This window comes from Natrix helvetica (assembly GCF_964273705.1).
Source record: "Natrix helvetica genome assembly, chromosome: 1".
NCBI lineage: Eukaryota > Metazoa > Chordata > Lepidosauria > Squamata > Natricidae > Natrix > Natrix helvetica.
This window is the reverse complement of record NC_138548.1, coordinates 247,859,013-247,882,117: the sequence shown is the minus strand read 5'-3', so window position 1 is coordinate 247,882,117 and position 23,105 is coordinate 247,859,013. Positions and strand designations below refer to the sequence as shown.

The 23,105-nt window shown below is 40.7% G+C and overlaps 1 protein-coding gene across 6 annotated transcripts in view; it reads right to left on the bottom strand.

Annotated features, from left to right (window-relative positions):
* The window catches only part of ITGB4 (integrin subunit beta 4), an 87,304-nt gene that overhangs the window by 48,387 nt on the left and 15,812 nt on the right, over window positions 1–23,105 (bottom strand). For 5 of the 6 annotated variants that reach the window (XM_081954163.1, XM_081954160.1, XM_081954164.1 and 2 more), the window contains 9 exons: window positions 14,569–14,741; window positions 14,018–14,100; window positions 13,691–13,789; window positions 11,329–11,533; window positions 9,127–9,223; window positions 7,719–7,890; window positions 5,796–6,059; window positions 2,298–2,387; window positions 1,033–1,155 (listed from right to left, as the gene is read on the bottom strand). In XM_081954163.1, the coding sequence (XP_081810289.1) occupies window positions 1,033–1,155; window positions 2,298–2,387; window positions 5,796–6,059; window positions 7,719–7,890; window positions 9,127–9,223; window positions 11,329–11,533; window positions 13,691–13,789; window positions 14,018–14,100; window positions 14,569–14,647 (1,212 nt within the window). In that variant the 5' untranslated portion in view covers window positions 14,648–14,741. The remainder of the gene's footprint in view (window positions 1–1,032; window positions 1,156–2,297; window positions 2,388–5,795; window positions 6,060–7,718; window positions 7,891–9,126; window positions 9,224–11,328; window positions 11,534–13,690; window positions 13,790–14,017; window positions 14,101–14,568; window positions 14,742–23,105) is intronic. The other variant, XM_081954162.1, reaches the window with a different exon arrangement.

The window sequence follows — 23,105 nt, the reverse complement described above, 5'->3', positions numbered from 1 at the left end:
CCTATCAGCTCCAGCATGCATGTGCACACTGCTCAGCTGATTTTGGCCTTCATTTTTAGCCATTTCTTGCCTTCAGGGAAACCTCCGGAGGGCAAAAAAATGCAACACACAAACTGGAAGTTCGGGAACGGACTTCTGGTTTGCGTGTTGGGCCATTTTCTCCCTCTGAAGGCTTCAGGAGGCTTTCCTCAGAAAACAGCCCTACGGGCAATCCAGAAGTCCATTCTTGAACATCCAGGTTGCCCATAGGGGCATTTTTCTCCCTCTGGAGGCTTCCCTGAAATCCGTTACATGGTGGCTCAACCTGAGAAGAGGATATGAGATACAGACTGCTCTCATTTGTTCAATTTAGCTCAAGGTGTGCAATTTGTTTACAGCCAGAGGGTGTTCTTTTGAGCAGGGATATCCTCAGCAGCTGGGAATCACAGGGATGGGCACTGATATCATGATGTTGCACTAGTGGAGACACATTTCATTTGTTTGTTTGTTTTAAATGTTCAGATTTCTGGGATAGAATTTGCTGATTAGGTTACTTTATTGTCATTGTACATATATACATATTATACACATACAACGACATTCACATAACACCCAGGGACCAGGCCCAAAGCACATAACAATCCCCAAACACACCCCCACCCACCCAAAAAATTCCCCACCCCTAAACCACCCAAACATCCACACAACAGACCAAGTAGTGCTGTCCAATATCTCACTCATGGTGGCTCTTTAGTTCTCCCAGATATAATGGAAAATTAAACACATATTTAGTATATGTGGGATTTGGGAGGAAATTGCACTTTGAATCTGTCAGTGAATTTTGGAAGTGCAATCTTGAAATGCTGCAAAAAATAAAAGTGGTTCAGGAACTGCACTAGCTTCCAGTTTCCCCCCTGTTGCCTCAAGTTATGCAAATGTACGAGCTGTAGCTCAAAAGATGTAAGTGCCTTTCCAAAATCAAGAGTTTTCTTCATGTTGTTTGTTTTTAACTGTAAATCATGAAGAGATAGAAATGCAAAATAGAAAGCTTACCACTTCACCTCGAACAATACGGAATGAACCAGACTCTATTTGTTCACTTTTTGAGTGTGATATTTGAGTTTTCATGGCTTTTGGGGTATCATAAGCTTGAATGTTCATCTTGGAACGAATGCGCTGGGAAAGAAAAGGGAAAGAAAACATACAGAACTGCAATGGATTCAGGCCACTGATTTCATAATTTGAGTTACTGAAGTTGATCAGCAATATCCAACCTTTGCACAGGGACTTATCAGGAAATGCCTTGCTAAGCGTGATTCTGACCATTTGGTATGCACACTGAGAGAGGGACTTCTCTGCGTTAATGGGACTGAACCAGGAAAAAGATCTTCTCAGTGGTAGTCCCCACTTTATGGAACACGCTTCCCTGAAGGTACAATTGGTCCCTTCCCTCTATAGATTTAGGAAGACCCTCAATACAAGTTTATTCCAAAAGAATATTTTAGTACACATGTATATTATTTCTGTTATTGTTCTTCAATTATTATTTGAAATTCTGATTTTAGGGAAGGAGATAGCCATGTTATATTCATTTGCTGAGAGAAACTATCCAGAGTTGCATAGATTGAGGTGCTTTATAAACATTGTTAATCATTAATAATTATTTAAAAACTGGGAATTTATCTGCAAGATTTTGTCCTTTAATCCCCACCAATCCAGAGATGGGCTACTGGGGGTTCACAGGGGTTCGGGAGAACCTCTAGCTAAGATTCTGTGCAGTTTGGAGAACCCCCAAATCCCACTCCTGGCTGGCCTCACCCACCCCACCCCTCCCCTTCCAGGAGTCCCCACGCGGCCTGTTTTGGATGTAGGTAAATGCAGGGCGCGCGCGGAGCCTCGGGGAAGGCAAAAAACGGGCCTACCGGAAGTTCGGAAAGGGGAGGACAACCCCCCCTCCATGGTGCAGGAGGCTGACTAGGCCACGCCCACCATGGTCATGCCACCCAGCCACCGAGCAGAGAACCCCTTGCTAAAATTTTTGAAGCCCACTCCTGCACCAATCCTGAATACAACTAAGAGCCTATATTTTTTAATCATAGGTACTTTGTACAACACCATGGGCCACCTTTTTGAGATATGTAGTTTTTTATATCCCTGATTTATATTATCTAATTCCTACCTGCCTGAAAATACTTTATGAATTGACTGAAATAAGAGCTGATCCAAGAAATAACTGCAAGAATGAAATGCATGGAATTATAAGAGAATTAGGTTATCTCAAGAAGTAACAGCATAAAATACCAGACATTGCTTCTTACCTCAAAAGCCATACGGATCAATTCCACAATGTTAGAAGAATCTTCTTGAAGCCTCCCAATTTCAGAAATTGGAAAATATTTGTGCAATTTCTAATAAAAAGTAATATTTATTAATTATAATACAACAATTTAATACTGTAAGCACAAAATGAGTAAAAAAGACAAGGAAAGTATTTAGAAAACTAAGCACACAGAAGAGTTATTCTTATTGTGCTATTGTTATTATGGCTAACTGCAGAGAAAGACAAAACTCCAGTTACAATGCTGCAAAATTTTCCTCTGATTTATTTTCCTGGATTCAGAGGTTGTATTCAATTAGTTCTGACAGGTTCTGGAGAACCGGTAGTAGAAATGTTGAGTAGTTCAGAGAACCGCCAAATAGGCTGGCCCCGCCCCCGCTGCCTCCCAGCCGATCTTCTTTTGTTGCCCTGAACAAGAGAACGGATCTGGAAAGCAGGTTAGCGGGGTGGGGAGGGAATGGGGATTTTGCAGTAACCTTCCCCCAGGAGTGTGGAGGGAATGGGGTTTTTGCAGTATCCTTCCCCTGACACGCCCACAAAGCCACGGCCACAGAACCGGTAGTAAAAAAAATTGAATCCCACCACTGCTTAAATTCTAATGTAACATTTTCCTTTAGCCTTTACTGAAGTGTGCAAATACAATGACTTATCCTTTTAAAGTGAATGACAAAAATTCATTGGGTAGACTCTGTTCACCTTCAGTTCAAACTCCTTCTAATAAGAGCTTGATTTCTGAGTAAAATTCCTCCAATTCATCTTGAGGAGTGCATAGAGCAGGGGTGTCAAACTTATGGGCCATGGGCCAGATGTGCCATGCACTGGCCACGCCCATCCCCATTTTAGCGAAGGGGGGGAAAGCTGTGATACCTCACGTGACGACAATGTGACGGCAGGAGTTTGACACCCCTGGCACAGAGAAAGAAAAGATTAGCCTAGACATATTCACAGTACAATAGGAAGGCTGGGTTATTTAGCCTTTCCCCTAGGTCCTAGGCTTTTTCATCATCTAAGAAACTACTAGTTGCTTTACAAAAAGAAAATACAATTTTCCAAATCACACTTCTCTTTCCTACAAATAAAACGTAGCACGACATAGAGAGAGAAAATGGACCAGAAGTAAGAGATAAAGATACAATTCTTCTCCTTGATATTTCAGCAGAAAAAAAGCCTTAAAACATTGTCCATGGTCTAAAGAAAGCGAATGGAAGGATATTGTTCTAAGAGACAAGCTAGAATTGAAGCTACTGGCATAAATGTCTTTTTTTCAATCCAAAAAGCAATAAAGCAGAAGACTTTATCACCATAGGATGGAGGTGATAGATGCAGACCAATCTTAGATGTCATAACATAATACAGTTTTGGTCTATCCGTTGATCAAGATTTATGAGGCAAAAGAAGAGTTATCTTTGAGTTACCTCTAACATGGATTATTTAGTTAGCCACTGGGTGTCTCCACTGCATTGCAAGATACAGACTGCAAAGACATTTCATTCCCAAACCCAGTATATTTTAATTTTAATTTTTCAGGATTTATAGACCGCCCCCTCTCCCCGAAGGGACTCGGGGCGGTATGTATATACATACATACCGTATTTTTGGGAGTATAAGACGCACCCTTTTCCCTCAAAAAAGAGGCTGAAAATCTGGGTGCGTCTTATACACTGAATACAGCATTTTTTGCCTCCTGAAGCCCCACCCCTTCACCAAAATGGCCATGCAGAGCCTCTAGGAAGCTGTTAGAGAGCTCCTAGGGGCTGGGGAGGGCAGAAATGAGCAAAAAATGGCCTGTTTTTTACTCAGTTTTACCCCCCCCCCAGCTCCCAGGAGCACTCTATAAGATTCCTAAATGCCCCCTCTTTTTTTTTTTTACAAAAAACGGGCCATTTTGGGGAGGTTTGCAGAGTGCAAAACCTTTTTTAAAATTTGCCTCTTCAAAACCTTGCTGTGTCTTATATTCTGGTGCGTCTTATACTCTGAAAAATATGGTACATACCAGAGGTGGGTTGCTACCGGTTCGCCCATGGGCTCCACCCATTCGCCTGGACCCTTCTGCGCATGCGCAGAAGTGTTGTGCAATCGCACATGCACAAGCGAACCAGTAGTAAAATAAATTGCAACCCACCACTGATACATACATATATACTTCAGATATATACCGATAGCCCTTGAATTACAACCATTTATTTAATGGCTGTTCAAAGTTACAACAGCACTGAAAAAAATGGCTTATGACCAGTTTTTCACAATTATGACTTTGCAGCATCCCCATAACCATGTGATCAAAATTTGACTGCTTGGCAACTGGCATGTATTTATGATAGTTGCAGTGCCCTGCGGTCATGTGATCACCATTTGCAATCTTCTCACAAGGCAAGTCAATGGGGGAGCCAGATTTACTGTGAAGTTAAATGCACTGAAATGATTCACTGAACAACTGTGGCAAGAAAAGTGGTAAAATGGGGTAAAACTCACTTAACAACTGTCTTGCTTGGCAACAGAAAATTTGGGCTCAGTTGTGGCTGTAGGTCATGGATTGCCTATACCTGAAGTTAGGCATTCAGCTGCTACACTGACATACATCTTCTAAACCAGTGATGGCTAACCTATTTGCCATTGCATGCCAAAAGCATGGGGAGCTTGGGGGAGGGGGTTGTGCGCGTGTGCCAGACCCATGCACTCTCCCCTGTGCATGCCTCCGGAAAGTGAAAAACGGCCGAAAATGAAGGCCGAAATCAGCTGTGCAGGAGCTGACAGGGCAACGCCTCACGTGCCCTAATGGCTCCGCGTGCCAACATCATGGTTCTAAACTATTAAAATTCAGCCTCCCCTCCCCTCTCTTTCCTGAGTTTCTGCTAGCAATCTTCAACTTCCTGGGCTACCAAATTAGCAGGGATCAGACTATTCCTTTCTCACAAAATTAATTAGTGATTTCTCAACTGATTTTCTGGATGCCAGGAAATGTGGAGAAGAGTGCTTTCTACTCTGTGGGGGCAAATGGAAAGAACTCTCTTCTAATGAAGAATTACTATTTTAAAAAATGTTTTAACTCTAAATCATCTTATAGGAAGCAAACTCAGCTTCTTGCCCTAGGAATAAATAAAATAAATAAAATAAATAAAATAAATAAAATAAATAAAATAAATAAAATAAATAAAATAAATAAAATAAATAAAATAAATAAAATAAATAAAATAAATAAAATAAATAAAATAAATAAAATAAATAAAATAAATAATAAAATAAATAAAATAAATAAAATAAAATAAATAAATAAATAAATAAAATAATAAAATAAATAAAATAAATAAAATAAATAAAATAAATAAAATAAATAAAAAATACATAAAATAAAATAAAGAAAAATAGTTCCTTTGCTGGGCAAATATCTATAGGCCAGTATTAACTCCAAATATCATCACATGTTGTTCCTTTATACTCCCAAGTCCACATATTTTTCCTGCTTAATGGCATCTTTTACCTCATAGTAATCATAGGAGTGGTTGGTGACAGCAAAAATAGGGATGATATTACTCCGCCCCAGCAGGCGCACAAGGGTAGGCACTGAGGGGTAATCCTGCTTGGTATCAAAGGTGTAAGTCCCTGCTTGAGTTAGATGGCATTTTTCATCGTTCTTTCTTAGGATTCCAGCAAGGACGTTGGCGCCATCAGCTTCGTAATGGAAGGCCGACTCGGTGGAGAAGACCAGGAGGTGAGTGCTGTCATTCCGCCACCCAATATTTTCCTGTGGGAGTAAGGAAAGTCTAAGATGTAGAGTGGAGGTGGGCAAATCACATCTCTGAGACTCATTTTGGCAGCTCCTTCCCTCTTGAATCATGTTTCTAAATTTTATAGGAAACCACTACAGCACAATGTTTAGCTGATTCTCAGCAGAGAATAAGGGCAGCACACATAACTGTTAACAACAAAATCCCCAATTCATCAAAAATAGCAATAGCACTTAGACTTATATACTGCTTCATAGTGCTTTACAGCCCTCTCTAAGCGGTTTACAGAGTCAGCCTATTGCCCCCAACAATCTGGGTCCTTATTTTACCCACCTTGGAAGGATGGAAGGCTGAGTCAATAGCAATAGCACTTAGACTTATATACCACTTCACAGTGCTTTTACGGCCCTCTCTAAGCGGTTTACCGGGTCAACCTATTGCCCCAAACAATCTGGGTCCTCATTTTACTGACCTCGGAAGGATGGAAGGCTGAGTCAAGCTTGAGCCTGGTGAGATTCGATCTGCCAAACTGAAGGCGGCCGGCAGTCAGCAGAAGTAGCCTGCAGTACTGCACTCTAACCACTGCGCCACCGCCAAAATACCAAAGCATCCACATTTTAAATAATGGTATCATCCCCATTAAAAAAAAGATAAAAATTGAAGTCTGCTTTTTCCATGTGCCAGGAAGAATCACATAACTAGAGCGTGGGAATAGCTGCCAGAAGCCAAGAAAGGCTGTTCATGATAACGTTTGAGAAATATGCTATAAACAGCTATTCCAGGATTGTTAGTAACCACTGGGTATGTCTTTCAAATGCAGCTATATCAAGGTTAATTGAGAAAACTAACAATGTCATAGATCTGGGAATTCCATGTTTATCTTGTCTCCTCAGCAATGAACTCTTTAGCTCCCTAAATTTACAAATGTTATTAGACACTAGGTAGTTTGTTTTTCCCCTGACCTTCATAAGATGTTTAGATGGTATTCAGACTATAATATCCCAACTCCAGATAGGAGCTGATAATAGCAAAACCTGATAACAGCAACGATCCCTGAGGGAGATGGATTGTTCAAAAATGTGAAAAATAAGTAAATAAAATAAACAGTTTCCACAATATCTAATTCCAAAGCTCACCCATTTTCTTATCAAACTGCAAACAAAGCCAGCTGTGGCTTTTCAAAGCAAAAATTTGGCCTAGATTTTTCTACTGCTCTCCCAGTTTGGTATGCAGCTACGGTAGTTTTTATTCATTATAAGGTAATGGTAGAGGTTCTCCTTGCACTTATGTGCTAGTCGTTCCTGACTCTAGGGGGCGGTGCTCATCTCCGTTTCAAACCCGAAGAGCCAGCGCTGTCCAAAGGTGTCTCCTTGGTCATGTGGCCAGCATGACTAAACACTGAAGGTGCACAGAATGCTGTTACCTTCCCACCAAAGGTAGTCCCAATTTTTCTACTTGCATGTTTACATGCTTTCGAACTGCTAGATTGGCAATAGCTGGGACAAGTAACGGGACCTCACTCCATTACACAGCACTAGGGATTCAAACCGGTGAACTGCTGACCTTCCTGATCAACAAGTTCAGCATCTTAGCCACTCAACCACCACGTCCCTTTTTCATCTTTTATAGAGAACCACTATATCTATGCCATCTTCAGTATACTCCTCCCTGTTTACCTTGCAAACAGCTGTTTGCAATATAGCATCAAAGCCACCTTCAGGAGCATCCAAGTTCCCTGATATACGTTCCTTCATCAATTCCTGGCTGAATTTATTAATATCATTGGTTAGACGGATGACATTCTTAAAAGAGAAAGGCGGATCAGCATTAGGCCAAGGTTCCCGCAATCTGAAAGCAAAAGGACAGACAGTTTTAATTGGTAACTACTGCCAGCCTGACGATCAGAAATCTTAAACAAGGATCCCTTGCAAAGCAGCTTATTGTTTACCACAATATTTAATGCAACGAATCTGAGCAGAACAGTTTCTATTTAAACAGTAAAAAGAGACTGCATTTAAATCTCACACTAAAACAAATTCAGCAAATACAAGCTAGCCATTGCTATTTCTAAATTAGGCTGTAAGGTTTAACACAATATAGAAACCTGCCCAAAGCACCAATGAGTTATGAGAATAAGTTGTGAGAAGCAAACATTTTATAGTAGTAGGGGACAATGAGGCTTAACATTACTACTTCATGTGTATGTATCCTACTTCTGAGTAGTGAGACATTGGTGCACCAATCCATACATTGGGTTCAGTTTCTCAGAATGGTTCCATTTGTTCCTGTTATTATTATTTTTTATTCACATGATAATACGGAACACATTTTTATATTATAAGGTTATAACATAATACACAAATACACATATGTGCATGCACACATGCGCACATAGGCTAAAAGGGATCTAAACATTAACATTCCTGTTCCTTTTCCAATTGCTAGAAAATTCCATACAATATCCCAGGATTTCTTTAAAAGAGGAAACTTGGTTCCCTGGGTATTTTCTTCAGTTTCATCTCAAAGTGATGGGGAAAAAAACTAATTACCCCAAACAAGAGTCCCTTTCTACAAATGGATGAGTCATCTTCCATTCAAGTAGTTCTCAGGACTTGCTCCAACAAGACTGAGCCAAATTACTCAAACTGCCTATTCATGGGGCAGTTAAAATATTGTTATATGCCCCTTTGTGAAATGTTTAGAAGCATAATTTTAGGGTAGCTTTAATGAAGCTATTTTCACAGAGACTTTTATATGCTTCTTAAAAAGGATATAAAAGAAAAGATTTATTGGGGGATTAATCAAACTGATCCTAAGTCCTCAGAAAGAAATGGATTCAACTGGCCAATTGATAGCAGAATTAAAAAAAAAGGAATTCTGACTGAGAGCAGATCTATCAACAGTTGATATCTACAAAATTTGGGTATACATAGAATTTTGCAAGAAAGTAAGGAAGCATGGTCTGAGGAAGAAATATGGTACTAGATGATCACAGATTAGATAAAAGCCTTATTTTAAAAAATGCTATAGATCCTGAATAGTTCATTTCCAAGTGACCCTAATGGATTCATTACTACTACTCACTTCAAGCGCCTCATGTCTGTCTGTGGTGCTGTAACTTTGTCCACAAATTTGCCAAAACCAATGGTATAGTCATCCGTCAGCTCCCTCAAGAAATTTGCTAGCAGGGTAGAAGAAAGGAAGAAAAAAAGGATGAAAATATTTGGGGACTTTAGATTAAATCTTATAATCCCATGATGGACTTCAGTTACTATGAATAATATGTTGGATGAAGTGAGATAATTCACTCTTCAAATCAATTAAAATGTACAGCAATCCTGAGAGATGTTATGACCATGTAGAGAAAACCAAAGTGTATTACGAGGGAACCTTAATGCAATTTGAGTATACATTCTTGTTTTTTGAATTATTTATTAGTATTATGGTAATAAGAGTCAGTTTGGTATAGTAGTTAAGGCACCAGGCTAGAAAGTGCGAGATCATCAGTTCTAATCGCACTTTAAGCACAAAGCCATCTGGGTAATTTTGGCTAGTCATTCTCTTCAGTTCTAGGAAGCAAGCCATAGCAAACTATTTAAAAAAAATATTGCCAAGAAAACTGAAGGGACTAGCCCAGGCAGTCAATGACTTGAATAAGAATAAGAATAAGAAAGTCTTGTTCATGATATTGCTTTACCAGGTAATGCTAGGATTGAGAAAAAGGCAATATTGGAAAAATACTAGGGTTCATAGATATAAGAATGCATAGGGAGAAATAAATTTGTTGCTACTGTATCGTAATTGTGATTTGCGCTCTTGGAATAATACCTAAAAGTTTCTCTCAATATTTGGAAAATTTGAATTTATAGGACTTGAACCCTTTAATTTTACAAAAACAAAATACACCGCTTGGAACACCCCAAATCCTCAGATGCTACCTTAATTATTCTTAGGTCCTTGGTTAGAACATGAATTACTAAGTTTTCACCATTCTTTGTGAATTTAATTGTAGATTATCCAAGTGTGAATCTCTCAATATGTCCTAATTATCTTAGGATATCCTAAATGCACTCATTTTTGTAATAGAAAACAACTATCAAGTGTATTTATTTTTTAAAGTTTGCTACTCCTATAAAATGTTGGACTTAATGCATTTGTCCTTAACCTACCAAAAGTTAAACCTATATATAAACTATTTATTCACTTTAATCACTCCATTCCATTCTATGGTTTTCTCCCCCCCCCCCCTGCTTTATCTTAATTTTAGGTTCTCTAAATCAGGAGTAAGTTCTGGTTTTGTGCTTTGCACAAAACACAAATAACACTTTGAGCTGTGTTTGACTATTAATGACCATGGATAAGCCCGTGTAGTTATTTGGCAACGATGTAGAAGCATTTCTTATAGCTTTCTTTTTGGATGTTTTACTGGTTTCCTTGGTAGTAGCTACATTATTTCCTGGTGATTACCCATCCAAATGCTAAGTAGCTTTAACCTGGCATACTGTTTCAAATTAGCTTGGTTGCTGTCAGGGGCAAAGAATCAGGACCAATTGTAAGATGGCAGCATAGAAGATTTATTCAAGCGTATACATAATACATAAAGTTCAACGCTAAATAGATGCCAGACAATGGTCGATGGTATACAGGAAGCACTTGTAGGAACACAAAAACTCTAAACTTATGATGCATTCAACTCTGCCTCCCAGCCCTGTCCTCTCTTCTAGAGTTGCCTAGCAGCCATTATCTAGGTAGCAGAGGTGGGTTCCTACTGGTTTGGACTGGTTCGACTGAGTAGAAAGTAACTCAGCCTGCCATGCCCCCGAACCAGTTCTATCAGCAGCGCCATAGGCACCGCCATCTTGTTTTTTGCTTCTGTGCATGCACAGGATAATTTTTTCCAGTACTGCGTGTAGTGTAGCGGACATCAGGCATGTACGCGGGAGCGGCACGTCCCTGAGTGAACCGGAAGTGGTAGCAGCCAGAACCCACCCCTGCTAGCTAGGCATAGAATGTGAGGACCTCCATGATGAAAAACAACCAAGGAGAATCAGGTGAAGCAGTTAAAATGGGGGTAGATTTTTCAGTCACACATTCCATGCTGAAGCTGGAATAGATCAAGTTTGCAAGGGGAAAAAAAGCCAGCTTTTAACTACCACATATATAATCCACCTGCTGGTCTTAGATTTTGTTTCCCTCCCTTTTGCCAGCTTCCTTGAAAAATTGCAGATAATTAACTGACTGACAAATGTCTCACTGCTTTCAAAATGAGATAATTTAATGTCTCACCAAGGTTCTGGCCCATTTGTTTCAGGTTGTCCAAGTCATCAGACATGGAATATGAAAAATCCATAAGGATGTAGAGGTCCACGGGAGATTCAATGGGCTCAAACACATGCAGGGCAAAGTTTACTTCCTCGTCCGGTCTCAGTTTGAGTGATATGTGCTGAGGAGATACTTGTGTTTTCCTCAAAGAGGTATCAATTTTGAAATCCTGCCAGGAAAGACATCGATTATAAATAATGGGGGATCCTGAAAAGACTTAGAGACAACTATCATAACAAATTGATTGAACGTACTGAATGTATAGTTATACAGGTAGTCCTCGACTAACAGCCGTTTGTTTGAAGTTTCAATGGCACTGAAAAAAGTGACTTATGCCTGCTTTTCACGCTCATGTCTGTTGCAGTATCTCCCATGGTCACATGATCAAAATTTGGGTGCTTGCCAACTGGTGTGTACGTATGACAGTTGCTATGTCCTAGGGCAGTGGTCGGCAAGCCGCGGCTCGCGAGCCACATGCGGCTCTTTACACATTTTAATGCGGCTTTTCTGTGTGCCGGGCGCCCGCTCCCCTCCCTCCTCTCGGGCACTTCAAAACAAGCGCCCCTTTCCCTTTTTTCTTTTCGACCCACAATGATTAGGGAGGATCCTGAAGTCGGGCGGGGACGAGAAGCGAGGAGGCAGAAAAAGAAACGGAGGCTAAGGAGCTTCCCCCCCGCCCCCTCCCAGCAAAAATCTAACCGGGGAGCCGGGCGGGCAGTAGCAAATTAGCCGATCACGCTGCGTGATCGGTTAATTTGCTACTGCCCACATGGCGTGATCGGCTAATTTGCTACTGCCCGCCCGGCTCCCCGGTTAGATTTTTGCTGGGAGGGGGCGGGGGGGAAGCTCCTTAGCCTCTGTTTCTTTTTCTCCTCGCTTCTCGTCCCCGCCCGACTTCAGGATCCTCCCTAATCATTGTGGGTCGAAAAGAAAAAAGGGAAAGGGGCGCTTAAAGGTTCAAACAGTAGAGCAAACACTTCAGAGGCAACAGTTTTCACAGGGAATTAGAACAGAGAGCCCTGGAGTTTCGCTGCCCACCCGGTCAGACCTCGCTTTCCTCACATGATTGGCTAATTTGCTACTGCCCGGCTCCCCGGTTAGATTTTTGCTGGGGGGGGGGAAGCTCCTTGGCCTCCGTCTCTTTTTCTCCCTCCTCGCTTCTTGGGGCTCCACCAATGGGGGAGCAAGGCCCAGCACCAGGCGTTGGGCTAACACAGGGGTCTGCAAAGTTGGCTGTTTTAAGACTGGTAGACTTCAATTCTCAGAATTCTGGGAGTTGAAGTCCACCAGTCTTAAGAGCCAATTTTGCAGATCCCTGGGCTAATATGATTGATGCCCTTGGTGGACTTCAATTCTCAGAATTCTGGGAGTTGAAGTCCACAAGTCTTCAAGCTGTCAGGTTTGAAGACCCCTGGGGTTTTTTTCTAAAGGGTTAGGGGTGCAAGGGTCTTGCAACTTGACAGCTTTAAGACTTGCATGCTTCAATGCCAGAGTTTCTGAGCCAACATGACTGGAGGAGGAATTCTGGGAGTTGAAGTCCACAAGTCTTAAAGCTGTCAGGTTTGAACACCCCTGGGGGTTTTTTTCCTAAAGGGTTAGGGATGCAAGGATCTTGTAACTTGACAGCTTTAAGACTTGTGTGCTTCAAATGCCAGAGTTTATTGAAACCAAAAACAGTGTACCATCCTATGTATTTTCGGTTTTAAAAATGTGGCTCTCAAAATAAATTTCAATCGTGGTTTTGGCGAGATTTGGCTCAGTTGAAAAAAAAGGTTGCCCACCACTGTCCTAGGGTCATGTGATCACAATTTATAACCTTTCCAACAGGCTTCCAACAAATAAAAGTCAATGAGAGAAACCAGGTTTGCTTTGCAATCACATGATTCACTTAACAACTGTGGTGATTCGCTTAACAAATATGGCAAAAAAGATGGAGCAAAACCTATTTAACAACAGCCTTGCTTAGCAACAGAAATTTTGGGCTCAACTGTGGTTGTGAGTCAAGGACTACCTGCAAATGGTTGCACTAAATCGGGGTTGTCAAACTGACGGCCCGTTGGTCGGATGTGTCATATGCAGGCCACGCCCACCCCAGCTCTGAGAATGGGAAAAACATTGTGAGACGTAATGTGAAGCGGCAAGTTTGACACCTATGCACTAAATGAACAAAACATTCTGACTGATTAGAAAGTACTTCATTGAGAATAGCTAGAGTTAATTTTTTTTATTGACAAATTTTACATTGTGCTGTTCTGGGAGATTATTCAGGTATATATTGATTTTCTTATGTTCATATCCATCATTCTTTCACTGTACCTCTACTTACCTTTGTTATTAATAACTCTCCAGACTTCAGTTTTATGTTGTTTTGGCAGCCATAGCTCCTTAGATTACTTTCCAAATCACAACGGATGCCTTTGAAGTTCTGGAATGAGAATAATCAAACAGTAAAGTACGCTTAGAAATTTTTGTTGGTTCTTAAAACTGAGAAGCAACTCATGAAATTCATGTTGCCAGATTGAAGGAGGAGGGAATTAAATAATAAAATAAACAGATCAATATCGAAGGGTTGAATGGACAGGGATCATGGCCAAATCTCGGCGTTTGAGATCACATCATCCTATCCTCAGTAATAACTGTGAAAAACGTTTACCTCATCCATGCAAAAAGTACAGTTGCTGCTCACTCGGATGCACTGAGTGCAGCTTTTTGCCCTAGAAGCCACACAGTGGTTAACTAGAAACAAACAAACAAACAAACAAACAAGTTAGAACATAATTGTCTAGAAATAGGCTAGTTCTAAAATGGGGTCATACCATAATTTCCTTTCAAATTTGCAGCATCAATGTTGTTATTATTATTTTTTACAAAGATTTGATATGGTTCCCATTTTTAAGAAAGTGAGCACAATCACATAAAATTGTATATTAGTGCAGCTGATCATCATCATTGTCGTCGCCGTCGAATTTCCAGATGTGAAATTCATAGAATTCACTGACATTTCATACAATTGTATATACGAGGTGTTAGTCCTTTTTACTTTGTAACATTTAATCTTAAATGCTAATGTTTTACTTCTTTTTAATTTTGAGAGTATATAAGGAGTGCCATTTAGGAGTGCCATTGATTTTATGATGCCTGCAGAGGCATGTTTCCAAAATTGCAAACAGCCTGGATTGGGAAGACTCTACTTTTTGAACTTACTTTTCTTCCCTTGGCCCAAGATAAAAAGCAGGGAGAACAGAAGCAGCTGGAACCACATCCTTCCCAAGAGCTTGTCCATCCTTCCTGAAATACAGTAGACTGTGGAGTCAGCAATGGTTCAGCTCAGACGCATTTGATAATTCTTGAACTCCTTTAACACGGTCTTCTGTAATCTAGAAGATACAATTCGAACATATTTGGGAGCCATCAGATTATGGAAGGGTTATAGAGAACAATTACCACTGCTGTTTGGAGGGGATTGGAATACAAAATCCCGTGCTGCAGGCACAAGAGACCTCTGAACTTGAGATAGTCAGCAATATTATGTAGCTGAATTAACATCAAATTCCTGACGTGGTTTCTTGTACCTTTTGTTGTTCTTTGCATGAATTCCAGATAATAATGATGAGTATTAAATTCACCATAACAATAAAATAATTCATTGTGCTGACAGATTTTGATTACAAAACAACTACAGTTCCAGTCACTGCCTCAGATAAAACCATGAGCATTAGAGAATAGATTGGGTGCTTTGTTTCTGGAACTCAAATTATGGTTCTCACACTCAGAATGGGACACCAATGAAAATACTTTGCTTTTATCCCAGAATGTTTTGTGACTACTCCCTATGTTCATGCTCGTTTCCCCCAGTGCAATCACACCAACAGACAAAATTGCTAGGTCTATTTGTAGGACTTTGACATAGCCCAAAGTCTCTGCTTCAGAGGAGATCTACAAGCAAGGCTAAAGGTTCTGTTTTTCTGCTGCATGGCTGTTAGCACTTCTGAATGGATGTGTGCCTGTTTATACTATCCCAAAGCCGTGCAAAGCTTTTGCTGCATTGTATCAGTAATGATGGTAGCTAGAGAAGGGATCGATTGTTCAGGATTCTGCATAAAACACCCTTCAAGTATAAAACCAGCACAGATTCAACTGAGTTTATATACCTAACGTTGTATTTCTCTGGGCAAAGACATTCAGAATAACAGAATAAGAGAATTGGAATGGACCTTGGAGGTCTTCTAGTCCAATCCCCTGCTCAGGCAGGAAACCCTGCACCACTTCAGACAAATGGTTGTCCAATCTCTTCTTAAAAACTTCCAGTGCTGGAGCATTCACAACTTCTGGAGATAAGTTGTTCCACAGATTAATTGTTCTAACTGTTTCTTCTTAAATAATGTATGAGATAATGTTCATACATAATGGATGAGATATCATTAAAACACAATAGTTCCCTTGTTCCAGAAAGCACTAGTCTGTTTGTGTTCCATTGGCCTTAAGTACTTGTTTAAAGTTCTGTTTCGGTTTAGTAAGGTAGTCTAGTAAATTTATTGCAGAAGATGATTTGCAAGAGGTATCAGATTTTCAAATCAGAATTAGAATATGTTGTGTATCATACTGTCCTGGAGCAGTTACAAATCTTATTTTAACTACTATAATATAGTTACAGAAGTTCTATAATAATAAGAAATAATCTTTGGAGAGAAAACTACTCAGAAAACCAAGGAAAAAAGGAAATTCCCTAGCATGAAACCTTGAAACTTCTGTTATGTACACATGCAATTGGTGTGTGGGTGACCTGGCGCAATTGGCCTCTCATACCAGTAGTTCAAAATGTGCATCCCTCTGCACACATGACTCATGATTCACTGCCAAAACAAGCACCTCTTTTTCCTGCGTTTGGGACTTTCTAGCCTAATAAAAATCAGAGAAGAAGAAAAACAAGATACGTTTCCAAACAACCCCCTCCTATCAGCTATTTCCTATTGTGCTAACAATTTCCAGCAGCTGTTAAAGAATGCTGGGTGGGACTGTGGAAAATGCCCTGCCTCCATAGGAAACTCTCGTCTGGGGAGAGCAGGGTGGGTGTCTGTAAATTTGCAAGCTCACATCCTCATTTTTTCTTTCTTTCTTTCTTTCTTTCTTTCTTTCTTTCTTTCTTTCTTTCTTTCTTTCTTTCTTTCTTTCTTTCTTTCTTCTTTCCTTCCTTTATCTCTCTCTCTCTCTCTATTTCTCTTTCTCCCTTCCTTTCTTTGTCTCTCTCTCTTTTTCTCTCTTTCCCTCTCTATTTCTTTCTCTATATATATATTTCTCTATTTCTCTCTCTCTTTCTTTTTTATTCCTTCCTTCCTTTCTCTCTCTATTTCTTTCTTTCTTTCTTTCTTTCTTTCTTTCTTTCTTTCTTTCCCTTCCTCCCTTTCTCTCTCTCTCTCTATTTCTCTCTCTATTTCTCTCTCTTTCTCTCTCTCTCTCTCCCTTCCTTCCTTTCTCTCTCTCTCTATTTCTCTCTCTCTCTTTCTCTCTTCCTTCCTTCCTTCCTCTCTCTCCCTTCCTTCCTTTCTCTTTCTTTCTTTCTTTCTTTCTTTCTTTCTTTCTTTCTTTCTTTCTTCTAGTATAAACGAAATAGAGGTAGAAGACTTGTTTATGGAATTGTTACATGGAATGCTAAACTGTTTTAAATTGGGGCATTGTTCTTTACAAGTGCTATTACTTGGAAAGAGAATTTCAGTCCAAGCATGTGCTCTTCAGGAAGCCCCAGCAGGTGTGGCATGCACATCTACACCCACTCCAAGGCATTATTTTGGCTTTGGATCTAAAGTGCAGCACATTCTAGTGATAATATTCCAAAGCTGTGAGCCAGATCCATAATTTATAAAGCAGAGCACAGTAGCTGGATTCATATAACACAGTAGACCATAAAGACAGACTCACTAGTTCTCTGTTGCAAACCTGACACTCAGCAGATAGCAGCCGCACACCATCTAATGGTCATCCAGACTTTTGTACCCAAGGTCTGATAGCTCTACCAAATAGGCAAACCAAATGATAGTTTAAGGTATTGTGCTGAGACAGTTGATATTTTAAAGATTTATTTTTCAGTTCATATCTTGCCCGTCCTCCATCTGCTCAAAATTGGCATACATAGTACTGATAAAGGAGCATATTTGTAGCTCAAGGGTGTTCATGATGGGCCCTTGGTCTTGTTGGGCTTGCTTGTTTTCTTGCAAATGTTTCATTATCTAAACTAGGTAACATCGTCAGTCCTAGTGAGGAGGGCTGTTTGCTATCAGTGTTATATTCTAGTGGCTTTCCTGTCAGTGTTGGTGGGAGTGATCTTACAGAAACTGGAAACACAAGTGGACAGAGAACCCTCCCATATTAACCAGGTGCTCCTCTACTAAAGCAACAACCCAACCTCCCACAAGAGAAGCTCCATAAGGACTTTATTTACTGTAGATGAGCTCAAACACACTGCAGCAACCCAGAACAGTAGAAAAAGGAAATAGAGCATGAATTCCAACAAAATAGATATTCATACAACTTTATCAGAAAGTCCCTGATCACTCAACCCAATACAGCACAACCAACACAAATTCTAAAAAGAATTACACTGCCATATATCAAGAATATCTCAGAAACCACAAATCGATTACTACAACCACATGGAATCCTCATAGCACACAAGCCAACAAAAGTCCTTCAAAACATCCTAGGCAGACCAAAAGACCCAACAACCCCAGAAGAAAAAACAGGAGTCATCTGAAATATACAATGCTGCAACAGCCACTATGTAGGACAAGCAGGCAGAAGACTGGCAGAACGCATCCACAAACACCAACTAGCAGTCAGAAGGCATGATGAAAGTTCTTTAATTTCACAACATATAGACAGATTTAACCATAGTCTCAATGGGAAAATGTGACTAGATCAAGCCAAGTCCAAAAATGCCAGGGAATTTCTAAAAGCCTGGCACTCCGACAAATCAGCCGTCAATAGACACCTAGACATTAACAACATCTGTAGACTCTGCAAAAGAGATTATCACCCATCCCAAAAAGAAACGAAAAGACCCAAGCACCTCTCCACCAGCAATCAGCACCCAGAGCAGCATAGATTAACTCCAAGGTTAACTTCAGACCAACAATCAAGTAAACAATGCCCCATTCAAGAAACTGCCAAAGAAGCCAACAGCAAACAGTCCAATCAAAGAATCTCTAAGACCATTTCCCAACAACACGGACAGACTGGCCACTAGAATATAAGCCAAGGGTATCAAACTAGCGACCCATAGGCCGGATGTGTCACACGCAGGCTATGATCACCCCAGCTCCGCAAATGGGAACAATATGAAATGTCACGTGATGGCAACGTGACACCGTGAGTTTGACACCCATGATCTAAACCAGGGGTGTCCAAACTTGGGAACTTTAAGACTTGTGGACTTCAACTCCCAGAATTCCCCAGGCTGGGGAATTCTGGAAGTTGAAGTCCACAAGCCTTAAAGTTCCCAAGTTTGGACACCCCTGATCTAAACTGACAGCAACAGCATTCCTTACTAGCACTGATGATGTTACCTAGTTTGGGTAATGAAATGTCGGCAAGAAAACAAGCAAGCTCAGAGAGCACCAAGGACCCCCTCCTACATAGTATTCCTCCAAGTGTTTCCACCCACAACTCTCTGGCTGTTTTACTGAAAGTAAGCTGGCCCATAGTCATCCAGTTGGTTTGCACGGCTAAAGGGTGAACTTGGTCTCCAGTTCTAATGCAGTATTTTAGCCACTGTACCACATTAGCTGTCCTTCCATGCAAATATTCGGAACGTATTTCATCAAGGAAGAGAGAAAAATGGCTAATAGAAAAAAGCACCATGGGAATGTGAACCTCCCCCACACACCCATACATGGGTTTAGCGTTTAGCCATGCTACATATTGCATAGAGCAAACACATTGTCCACAAATACACACACATACTGTATATCTACCCTGTCTCCTTTAGTTTCACACACTGCATTAAACCACCATATTAGCAACTGTGCCTGTAAAATAAACCACGGTAGCTAAGACTCAAATATATTATTAAGTTATAGATGACGATTTTCAAAGCAAAGCTGCTGGGACCACACACACATTAGACTTGGCCAAAGTCAGATCCGTTTGTTTGCTTTTTTGCTTAGCATGATGCCTGAATAAATCTTGAACCTATCCAAGCTGGGATTTGAATCCAGATAATTCCCTGGAGTCAAACACGCCACTCCAGGCAATTAATATTTTTCAGAACTCATTTTAACGTATTAAACATGAAGTGTGCTGTAAAATTGTGCTGCAAAATGAGTGCTATTTTTAGAAATAAAGTCCATAAAGCTGTTATGCTTGTAGGAAATGACTTGGTGGTGTTACATAGGTTGGTTCTGCGTGGTTGGTGAATGCAGGAGCTGCTTTTGGTCACCCTCCCAAGTCAGGCAGATACATAAATAGTTGCCACACACCTAGGCCCAGGATCAATGAGCAGCTTCCGTACACTTGGAAGGTGAGCCAGCATAGTGTTTAAAGCAGTGGTTCTCAACCTGTGGGTCGGGACCCCTTTGGGGGTCGAACGACCCTTTCACAGGGGTCGCCTAAGACCATTGGAAAACACATATTTTTGATGGTCTTAGGAACGGAGACACCAATTTTATGGTTGGGGGTCACCACAACATGAGGAACTGTATTAAAGGGTCACGGCATTGGGATGGTTGAGAACCACTGGTTTAAAGTGTTGGACAAGCCATCTTCAGTCCTAAAAACTCACCAGGTGACTTTAGGCGCTGTCTCAGCCCAATCTCCCTCAGTCATAAGACAGCTACTGTGGAGATAATAGGATGGGAAATCCCCACTAAGTCACCTTGAGAGGGCAGGATAAATCTAACTGCATCAGTAGGTCTAGGGGCCATCAGCTTCTTATATGGCCTGTCATACTCAAGGCTCCTGCAGTCACTTTATGATCATCAGTATCATTGCTGGCATTGTTGTATTATTAAAGCAGACAATACATTTCTATCTGCATTGTCTTTGGTAATGATGTTTTTGTCTGAGCTGTGCTGCATTCATAGAGATTCAAATTATCTGTGCCAGGGAAGCCTATACTTTTAATATATAGGAGAACAACCCCTGTACTTTAAAAGAGAATGAGCTCATGTTCTGATAATGTGATGAAGTCTTCCCACCTAGCAGTCATAAACAGGAGTTGTAGTGGCCCATATGATTACAGGTTGCGCACAGAGATAAATAAGATTAACTTCTTCATGCAAGAGCACTCATCCAGCAGGGGCTAATGACTCGTTCTAGATAGTGAATTATTCTGACATGTCAATACACTGCCGAAATCTTTGTGGCTGCAGCTAAGTATAAATTTGTGCTTTTGGAGTATGTGTGATAATTTAACTACATAGCCAAGTGTGGTTAGGTAGCAATTTCTATGACATCCCTAGAGAGATGAAAATATGAAGATGATCTATGATTTAGTTGTACATCAACAGAAGAATGAATCATATTTCTGCCACTGAGATTGGTAAAACTTAATCTAGTTTGGATCGTTTCCTTTTTTTTTCTGCAGAGGTGGGGAGTGGGTGAAAAAAGAAACTGTAATTAGAATTTTTGCAGCTTGGCAAGACTTGTCTATAACTAAAGCGGTCTAAATATTTTATATAGCGAAGCTGTATTATAACAGACCACTTTCTTTGTCTAATTTATTCCCTGCCTTTTCTTGAGGAGCTGACAGCCCTCTAAGATAGGCCAGCTCAAGAAACAGACACCACAAGAAATAGCAGAGCTCAACTTTCTTGATAAAGGCTAGATAATAACAGTACCTTGAAAGTCTTGACAACATTTCCCCTTCTTTACCTCTTATATCAAAGACAGTCAAAACCAGAGAAACTTTTGACTTTTTCCCCCTCCCGTTTTCCTGTTTTCTCAGGCTAAGGTCACATATTCCTACATTTTCCAATTTCCTGCTGGATATTTTCTTCCAGGCCCTCTCTGCACTCCTCTGCAAGAGCTCAAAACAAATCAGGATCTCCTTGAGGTAAGATGGGCTGAGGGTGTGTGACTGGATCAAAGTCATCCAATGAGTTTCATGGTTGGGGGGTAAATTTAAAATTGGATTCCCCCCCCCTCACCCCGAGGTGGGTTCCTACCTATTCGGTCCGGTTCGGCCGCATAGGTAGTAACTCCGGTGGACACCTGACTGTACCGGTTCTATCCTCGGTGGCGCCATCTTGATTTTCTGTTCTGCACATGCACAGAACAATCTTCATTGAAAAAAAGTAATTTTTATTCCTTTTTTTAACGTTGTGCGCATGCGCAGATCATTTTAAGTGCAAATGTGCACGTGCGTGCAAAATTTATCAGCCGCCGAACTGGTAGTAATGGCAGCCGGAACCCACCCCTGATTCCCTCCCCCCGCAGATCCAATCCCTACACCACATAGGCTCACTACTTTTCTATTCCATTGCCGTCTTTGGGGTGATTGTTTACCCCTCTGCAATAGAATGTTATTGATGGTGACATTAACCATTGTCACTCCCTTGCTAGTCAGTTCTCACAATGCCAGTATTTTGTCACTTGGAACTTGCAATGTATTTCCTCTGGTTCCAGTGGGAAGAGAGAGATTCAGCATTTTCAACCACCTTCTTTCTACTGTGATTCTCTAATAGGCTTGCCTAATTTCACTTTCTCTTTGCCTGAAATATTATATGGAATTATATTAATGATTATTTGTAAGGCTGGTGTGTGGCGAGAAGGATCTTTTGACTGTTCTTGAAACACCTTCTCTGTTTTTAGTTATGTCTCTGCCAATACGTATCCAGCAGAATCCTTTCCGCTGCCTGGATCCTGTCATCACTCCCAAGGATTTATGTGAACAAATAGTTGCCTCGGATGTAATGGTTTCAGAGAGAATCTGTTAAGTAAGCAATCTTCAAAGAACAGGGGGTTCATCGTGCCCCATATGGCCGCAGGGTTCTTTCACTGTTTCAAAGTTCCTGCCCATTTCGTTTTTAAAAGGATGCATCAAGAATTGAATCTGGGAAAGTAGAAAGGAGCCAATTATCATTCTAGCTACTGGGCAAGGCTGAATGGGGAAATCTTGGAATTCATCTAATGCATTATTTTTACATTAGTGGGGTTACAAGAGAAGAGCATGTATTTCCCTCAAGATCAGTTGTTGAGAGGTTGCCCACTTATATAATCCCACCAAGAAATTTCCCAAGAGTTCCCATATTTATTTACTATTTCAACGTTTATTTCATGTAGGAGCTCAAGGCAGCCTTTGTAGAGGGTGTCCTTCATTTTATCCCACAAGCATAGACATTTGAATGGGTGGCGGGTGGTGGGTGGGGATGAAACAGGAGTCGGAGTGGGGGATGAGCAGGGGTGGGTGTGTGAAAATAACCAACATATGCTGTGACATTGCAACTCACACTCTAAGCTTGTTCGCTTCTGCTGGCAACGTGGCACACAAGGGGCAGAATTTGCATCAGGAATGCTGCAACAATGCAATATTTTGATGAAATAATTGGCTGCTGTGGATGTTTCTAGTCTCCACAACAACTCTATGAAGTAGATAATGCTTAAGTTATTCAGTTGGCTGTTTGGTCAAATGGAGGCTTTAACCTGGGCCTTCTTGGTTCCAGTTCAGAAGGTTAATCACATCTCTCTGGCTACCTTAAGGTCCAATAAAATGGCTAGTCTGTTTAGAGATGGATTAAGGAATTCATGAA